Source organism: Gekko japonicus, unplaced genomic scaffold (assembly GCF_001447785.1).
Source record: "Gekko japonicus isolate JY-2015 unplaced genomic scaffold, Gekko_japonicus_V1.1 scaffold4010, whole genome shotgun sequence".
Taxonomy (NCBI): Eukaryota; Metazoa; Chordata; class Lepidosauria; order Squamata; family Gekkonidae; genus Gekko; species Gekko japonicus.
This window is the reverse complement of record NW_015165948.1, coordinates 6275-14830: the sequence shown is the minus strand read 5'-3', so window position 1 is coordinate 14830 and position 8556 is coordinate 6275. Positions and strand designations below refer to the sequence as shown.

The window sequence follows — 8556 nt, the reverse complement described above, 5'->3', positions numbered from 1 at the left end:
GCCAGACGCAGGTCTCACAGAAGCCTGAAATATGTTGGCAGCACTTATAATCCCTGAGGCACATGGTTACCTGGTGTTTCTCTTCTGCCTCTCCCAGAATTTGGTAGAAAGTGTTAAAGATTTGTTGAGTGTACACAGGGCAAGGGATCGCCACCTGGGAAGGGGTTGTGTGAAGCAGGGAACAAACACGCAAACACCCTTCCTTCCTCCTTTGTCTCAGTAACAGACCGTGAAGAGAGGCTGTTGAGCCATCATCTCTTCAGAGGCGTGGAAGCGGCTCCCTCACCTCCAGTCCAGGTAGGAGAGATGAGCAGGGGACAGTCTTGGGTCCCTCCTTTCTCAGAGGGGCTTTTGCTCCTGAAGTTTCTACAAGGTGTCCGGGCAAGAGCTCCCCTGAACGCCGTTCCCTTTACCCACACCAAGCCACGTGTCCTGTACCTTCCCAGACTACTCCCTTTCGGTGTGCCATCTCTGCCTGGCGTGATCTCTGAGGAGGGTATCTGCTTTTTCTTTCAGTGTCCCATTTCCTTTGAGGAGGTGTCCGTCCATTTCACCGAGGCGGAATGGGCCCTGCTGGATCCGGGACAAAGAGCTCTGTACAGGGAAGTCATGCTGGAGAACTACGGGAATGTGGCCTTTCTGGGTAAGGAGCTTTCATAGGTGTCCATTTCTGCCATTGTGATGAGGCATGAATCAAAATACTGAATAGCAATGCGCCATTGTGAGGCCTGTCGTGCTACTTGGGGAGGGGCTGTGGCTCACTGGCAGAGCATCATCTTGGCATGCAGAAGGTCCCCGGTTCAATCCCCAGCATCTCCAGTCCAAAGGATCAGGTAGAAGCTGATGTGAAATACCTCTACCTGAGACTGTTGAGAGACGCTGCTGGGCTGAGTGGACAATACTGACTTCGGTCGGCCAAGATTCTGCTTCAGTAGAACGCAGCTTCCTGTGTTCCGGGGTGTGTACTTGCCCAAGGGCAACTGAAGTCAGTGTTGTGGCCATCACCCAAGTCAGAGAAGGTGTCCTGGCCTGAGACAAAGGGGATGAGAGGCCCTCAGAAAAAGACTCTGGAAGCGGCCAGATCCTCATTTCTCTGTTGACAACCTTTACCACACACCCTTCTCCCCGGATGGGATTACAAACACCTGCTCTGCTTGTGATCTGGAAATGATCCTGTCCAGAACAACACACTTCATATTCCTGCATGTACAGCAGACTTTTCCCTTCGAGGGGACATATGTGCCAGCTTCTCCAAAGTGCGGTGCCCTCCTCTTTGTACCTGAGCAGGACCCAGTTCAGTCGGTTCACAAGGACAGTGCCCACAAGTAAAGCAGACCCCTGTAAATATATATATATTTGTGTATATATGTGTGTGTGTGTGTGGGTTTATTAAGTATTAAAAAATAAGACATCACTAAACAGGATGGTTTCTGCAGCTCAACAACAGAAAAGCAAGAACAACTAACTGTTCTAATACATGAAATATTTGGTATTAGATGGCACCTCTTGTTGCAACATAAGTGTTCCACTTGTACACTAGGTTATTCTACATAAAAGGGTTCATTATGATGGAGCAAGAAAATATCAAGGCATACTAGCATGGCATGAGCATAAAGTGAGTGTAAAGTGTCTCTGGTCTATACCCAGATTATAGTTTCTACCTCTCGAGGGTCAGGTGTTCCCAACGACCCAATCCAGGGTCCTCCTTTTTGGAATTTTCCAGAGTCTGTCAGCACCCTCCTGGTTACACAACTGGATACAGGTTCTCACATTTAACCAGTTACCACATTCTGGAGTCTGGCCTTAAAAAAGGTAAGGATGTTAGCTGCAGGGAAGCTCAAATCACGAGCACCTGCAAGTCGGACTAGGCCTCTTAAGAAGCATGTTAGCCCTTGGGGGAACTGTGGTGCTTTGCCTGACAGATCCCTTCCTTTTGTACTGGTTGGGATAGTGAGCTTTGATGTTTACCATGGTCCCAGAAGAATTTTTACTTTTGAATTTCTTTCCTTTCCTGTAGAAGAATGCTCACTTTCTCTTTGCACTGAGCTGGATAGACTGGGCAAGTCCAGTTTTGTTAGATCTCGTAAGCTAAGCAGGGTTGACCCTGGCTAGTATTTGGAAGGGCGACCTCCAAGGAACACCAGGGCCATGACGCAGAGCCAGGCAATGACGAAACCACCTTTTAATCATCCCTCGTCTAAAAAACATCTCTAGTTTACCACCTAGCAGTGCATAGCACTGAAGAACTGGAACTTCTTGGTTGCCAGACAGTCTTAGGTGTTCCTGGCTACACCAAACACTGCCATGCTATTAATAAATAAACACCCTCTCTGTTTCTTCAAAAAAAGCCAGAAGTATAAGAGAGACTATGGTGGAGACAGACAACAGCCTTGCATCCAAGGAAACACTGGAGAATTCCTCAAGAGGATCCGAAGATCATATTTCATTCCCAGATGAGCTGGCTGAGAGTGAGTATCCCATAAAACACAGAGAACCACAGCCACAGATAAACAATAAGAAACAGAAAACACAAAGCTGTGTTTAGTTGCTAAAGTAAACCATTACTCATGAATAGTGTCCAAATAGTGTAATAAATGACAATAACAATGCAATATGGATAAATATGTAAGATACAAAGTACTATATAACAATATGGTCCAGAACAAAGGTCCAAAACAATAGATTGACGAAATTTCTGGATAAAGTATTGGTTTGGTGACTCTTCTTCTGAATAGGACAGATGTATAACTTCAAACTACAAGAATCATCCTTCATGGTAAGGAGGGAGGGAGGCCTTCTAGGGCAGGGGTGTCAAACTCATTTGTTATGAGGGCCGGATCTGACATAAATGAGACCTTGGGCCAGGTAGCGGAGATATAAACTTTATAAAGGACATAGACGAACACAATTCAAGTTTTTTAAAACTTTAAATAAAGCATGCTTGTTAAGATGCTGAACTGCAGGCTATGGAAGGTCAGTAGTTCAGCAGTTCGAGACCCGAGTGTGCCGCATGACGGAGTGAGCTCCCATCTCTAGTTCCAGCTCCTGCCAACCGAGCAGTTCGAAAGCAAGAAATTGCAAGTAGATAAATAGGTACCACTTCGGTGGGTAGGGAACAGCGTTCCGTGCGCCTTGGTGTTCAGTCATGCCGGCCACAGGACCACGGAAACGTCTTCGGACAGCACTGGCTCTTCGGCTTTGAAACGGAGATGAGCACCGCAACCCTAGAGTTGGATTCGACTGGCTTTCGAGCAAGGGAACCTTTACCTTTACCTTTAAAACACTAGAACTCTTGCAATATTTTGTCTATTTAACAGTCTCCGATAACTGACACCTCTTGCTCTGAATTATTGCATCAAAATGTCTGTGCTGTTCAGGTATGTGTAAGCTACAAACCTACTTTTGATTTATTGACGTTTATTACAGAACTCTCATGCTCAGTGTTCCTAGCCTAGGACCCAGGGGAAAACATGAAATGGCTGGGCATTGCAGCCTTTTATACATAAGTTGCTTCATGTGCTGGTCAAGAACATGAGAAGGCATCCTAACACAGACTGAGGGCCATGTGTTTGTCTACAACACTATACTCTTCCCCAGAGAAATAAGCATAACTTCCTACAAAGGGGGGGAACTTGGTCTGGACACACACTCTCAGTCTAATCCACCTCAATGGCTTGTTGTTATTCCTCCTCTAAAATAGTTCACATTGCTTTCTTACTGAGAAAGACTGGATCACGAGGGCATGAATACAGTGAAAAGGGGGAGGAAACCCAGTTGCACCCAGGAGAGCCCTGGCATAAAGAGCCCAACAAAATACACACACACACTGTAGCAAGGCACACAAAAGCTCATACCTTGAAGGTGCTTGTTATTTCTCCCATGCAATTGAGGCAGCCCTGCAAAGCAAACTCTCCCTCATTCCCTCCCTCCCTTCTGAGAGGAGCCTCAGCCAGTGGAAGGATAGAAAGGCTTCACTTTGTCTCCTGCAGCCTGGCCAGAAAGCGAGCTCCAGCTGTTCCTTCCCTCCCCCTGAGAGGAGGAGAGGGAGGAGCCTTAGCCAGTTCTTTATCAGACTCTCTCAGTTGCACAGAGAGCCTTGCCTATCGAACTCTCCTGTGCAATTGAGAGAGATTGGTAAAGCAAGCTGTAACACGGCAGCACCAGCAGAACGGCAAATGGAAGTAGGAAACAGCCAGAACCTTGCAGGCCTGATTAGGGCCCTCCGAGAGCCTGATCTGGCTTGTGGCCAGCATGTTTGACACCCCTGTTCTAGGGGCCTGAAATCTGGAGGCTCAGAAACTTCTTCTGGGCAAGAGCTCAGTTGTAGCTCTTCAGGGGCTGTGGTATCCTTAAATTTTAGATATTCTGAGGAAAGGTGGTTAAGATCAGCCAAGCTTGAAAAGGCCAAAGGTTTGTCACTCCTTCGGCAGTCACTTAAATGCCTTTGGATCTTACCAGCCCTTCCAGGTTCTAACAGGATCTCACTGTTTATTCCAGCAGAGGATGATCAGAGGAATGAGGATGAAGAACTTCATCAGCAAATCCCAGACAGAGTTAAAAATGAAGAAGGAAATGTCAGGAATCAAGGCAGATCTGAGAGAAAAACAGCTGGCCATATGGTTATGAAGCGAGATAGAACAAAGTGCAGTGTACATTTTCCAGAGTACAGTGTAATGAAGGCAAGTAGATCCATTCAGTGTGGAAAGTACTACAGAAAGAGATTACAGCTCTTTGTGCAACAAGGTATACACAGAGAAGAGAAAGCTTTTGAATGCTCAGAGGGCGGAAAGAGATTCAGTCAGGGTAGCAGTCCTGAAAAGCATCAGAGAACCCAACCAAAGGAGAAACCTTTTGAATGCTCAGAATGTGGAAAGAGATTTAGTCGGACCGACAATCTTCAACTGCACCGACGTACCCACACAGGGGAGAAACCTTTTGAATGCACAGAGTGTGGAAAGAGATTCCGTCAGAGTGGCCATCTGCAACAGCACCAGAGAACCCACACAGGGGAGAAACCTTTTGAATGTTCAGAGTGTGGACAGAGATTCAGTCAGAGTGGCACTCTTCAACTGCACCAAAATACCCATACAGGGGAGAAACCTTTTCAATGCTCAGAGTGTGGAAAGAGATTCAGTCTGAGAGGCACTCTGCAATGGCATCAGAGAACTCACACAGGGGAGAAACCATTTCAATGCTTGGAGTGTGGAAAGAGATTCAATCAGATTGGCAGTCTTCAAAAGCATCAAAGAACCCACACAGGGGAGAAGCCTTTTGAATGCTCAGTGTGTGGAAAGAGATTCAGTCAGAGTGGCACTCTTCATCTGCACCAAAGTACCCACACAGGGGAGAAGCCTTTTGAATGCTTGGAGTGCGGAAAGAGATTCAGTCAGAGTGGTACTCTTCATCTGCACCGAATTACCCATACAGGGGAGAAACCTTTTGAATGCTTGGAGTGCGGAAAGAGATTCATTCTGAGAGGCACTCTTCAATTGCATCAGAGAACTCACACAGAGGAGAAAGCTTTTGAATGCTCAGAATGTGGAAAGAGATTCAGTCAGAGTGGCACTCTTCAGTGGCATCAGAGAACTCACACAGGGGAGAAAACTTTTGAATGCTCAGAGTGTGGAAAGAGATTCCGTCAAAATGGCCATTTGCAACAGCACCAGAGAACCCACACAGGGGAGAAACCTTTTGAATGCTCAGAGTGTGGAAAGAGATTCCGCCAGAGGGGCACTCTTCAAAAGCATCTGATAACCCACACAGGGGAGAAACCTTTTGAATGTTCAGAGTGTGGAAAGAGATTCAGTCAGAGTGGCACTCTTCAACTGCACCGAAGTACGCACACAGGGGAGAAACCTTTTGAATGTTCAGAGTGTGGAAAGAGATTCAGTTGCAGTAGCCATTTGCAACAGCATCAGAGAATCCACACAGGGGAGAAACCTTTTGAATGTTCAGAGTGTGGAAAGAGATTCAGTCAGAATGGCCATCTGCAGCAGCACCAGAGAACACACACAGAAGAGAAACCTTTTGAATGCACAGAGTGTGGAAAGAGATTCCGTAGGAGGGGCCATCTGCAACAGCACCAGAGAACCCACACAGGGGAGAAACCTTTTGATTGCTCACAGTGTGGAAAGAGATTCAGTGAGAGTTGCAGTCTTCAAAGTCATCTGACAACCCACACTGGGGAGAGACCTTTTGAATGTTCAGCGTGTGGAAAGAGATTCAGACTGAGTGGCCATCTACAACGGCATCAGAGAACTCACACGGGGGAGAAACCTTTTGAATGCTCAAAATGTAAAAAGAGATTCAGCCAGATTGTCACTCTTCAAAATCATCTGATAACCCACACAGGGGAGAAACCTTTTGAATGCTCAGACTGTGGAAAGAGATTCAGTCAGAGTGGCAGTCTTCAACGGCATCAGAGAACTCACACAGGGTGAGAAACTTTTTGAATGTTCAGTGTGGAAAGAGAATCCATCAGAGTGGCGCTCTTCAAAAACATTTAAGAACCCATATTAGGAGAAACCATGTAACTTTGTAACCTGTAAAAACAGCTCCTTCCTTTTTGCATACCTAAAACCCCCTCTATACTATAGAAAGGTTTTGCACCATGTTATCTCTTGTAAAGAGTTTGCATTGGCATAGAAACGTTTCCCTAACCAGGAAGAAATGACATATTCATGGACTGTGGAAAGAGTTTTAACCATGAAAGAAGCCTCAAGTTGATCTCTCGGGTAAATGCAAGGATATGCTCTGAGGGTGGAAGGGGACTGAAGACCAGATGTTATCTTCTTCTTCTTCTTTTTTAAACTTTTTATTGGGTTTTTCACAATAATGCATATTCACCAACAATTATTAATACAGATATAGTTAATTTCTTATACTTCACATAAATTATACAAAGCAACATTGCTATCCAACTACATAGATTTTCCTTCTACATATTCACCAAAAAGGTTTCAACTACATATATCCACTAATAATAACTTTTAAGGTTCCCTCTTTCTCCTCTCTCTAAACCTTAAATTAATCTTTTTCAAATTTGTTCCCTTGGGATAAAATACTAGATAAATGTCCATTAATTCCAGCATCCAATTTCCTTGTTGTTATTTTTTAAGGTTGTTTCATCATTTTCATTGTTTACTGTTTACCTCCTTACATTTTAAGTCAAAAGTGTCTACCAAATAGGCCTACTATAGTACTTATAATTAAATTTACCCTAGACATATAATGGGATCAATATAGTTACCCAAGTGCTTCTTAACTATTTCCCCTTCCTAAAATTCCATTAATAATTTACCATTGAATAGACACTTTGCCTTTATCAAATCATTTCAAATCATTTCAGCACCCTTAAATTTATACCATTTGCAAGCATTCTTTCACCAATGCACATCTTTACCAAACACAAATGAAACTGACAAGGACCAAAACCATATTAAGGACAATAAAAAACCAAAGCAACTTTAGTAAACACTTTTACCATACTCAAATCATTTAATTCCACCACCCTTAAATCCATATCCTCGCACACTTAACATTATATTCTAATTAGTAAACATCCAATTATTCTAATCTTTTTATTCCATTACGAATCATGATTACACCTACAAGCAAAAGCAAATCATTCCAGCACTCTTAAATTTACCCCCCTTCATTATTTCCTATACTCTAAGAGCACAATACTTATTTCTCTCCACTGCACATCTTTCAAAAACACCAATGAAACTGGCAAATGCCAAAAACGCCTTAGAGACAATACAAACCAAACCAAAATAATTTTAGTAAACACTTTTACCATATTCAATTCATTTCATTCCACCACCCCTAAATTCATATCGTCCAGCAACTTAAGATCATTCTAGTAAGGAAACTTCCAATTATTCTAATCTGTTCATTCCATCATAAGTCGTTATTACACTGACAAACAAAAATAATAGGAATCAAAACATGTAGAATTTCATATAGTTTAATTTGCCTTCTGTAACTCTGCAGCTTTTTCCCCCCGTAGTAACATATCTATGTGCTGTTTCTCTTTACTCAGATGGTAGTTCATTTCCACTCTCTCCACAATATTTTTTGAAAAATCGTGTCTCGGTTCCATTTTGTCTCTTTTAAGCCTCCACTTACATTGTCCTTGTCTTTCCTTTCTCCATTTTTTCCTCCTTTTCAGGCAGAGCTCTATACGCCTTTCCCTTTCTTCTTATCTTCTTTCTCTTCCAATGTCTCTTTTTCGCTATTTTTTTTTTCCCCTTTGAAGACCAGAGGTTATCTTCCTAAGCATCGAGGAATCCACAGAGCAGAGGAACATCATAAATTCTCAAGATGTGGCAAGATCCTGGGGCAGAGAGGGATCCTATTCCTCAGAGAATCCACTCGAGGGTGACATTTTCCTATAACTGTTCTTGTTGAGGTTCATCTTCAAACGCTCAAGTCTTGGAGGTTCAGAAGGGCTCAGAAAGTAGGTTTTTTGTGGTTACCCTCTTCTACGACATCAGGATATCTGCCAAGCGAATTCTATCTGCCACCCGTCAAACTGGCAAAAACATTCCTCTT

General features: G+C 43.7%; 1 protein-coding gene across 1 annotated transcript; it reads left to right on the top strand.

Annotated features, from left to right (window-relative positions):
* Positions 1-528: 528 nt before the first annotated feature.
* LOC107110653 (oocyte zinc finger protein XlCOF6-like) lies at positions 529-6913 on the top strand (the record flags this gene model as incomplete). The annotated part of the gene is made up of 2 exons (XM_015411453.1): positions 529-643; positions 4498-6913. Coding segments are annotated over 2 exons (2058 nt in total), but the record flags the coding sequence as incomplete, so codon positions are not given.
* Between the last annotated feature and the right edge of the window lie 1643 nt (positions 6914-8556).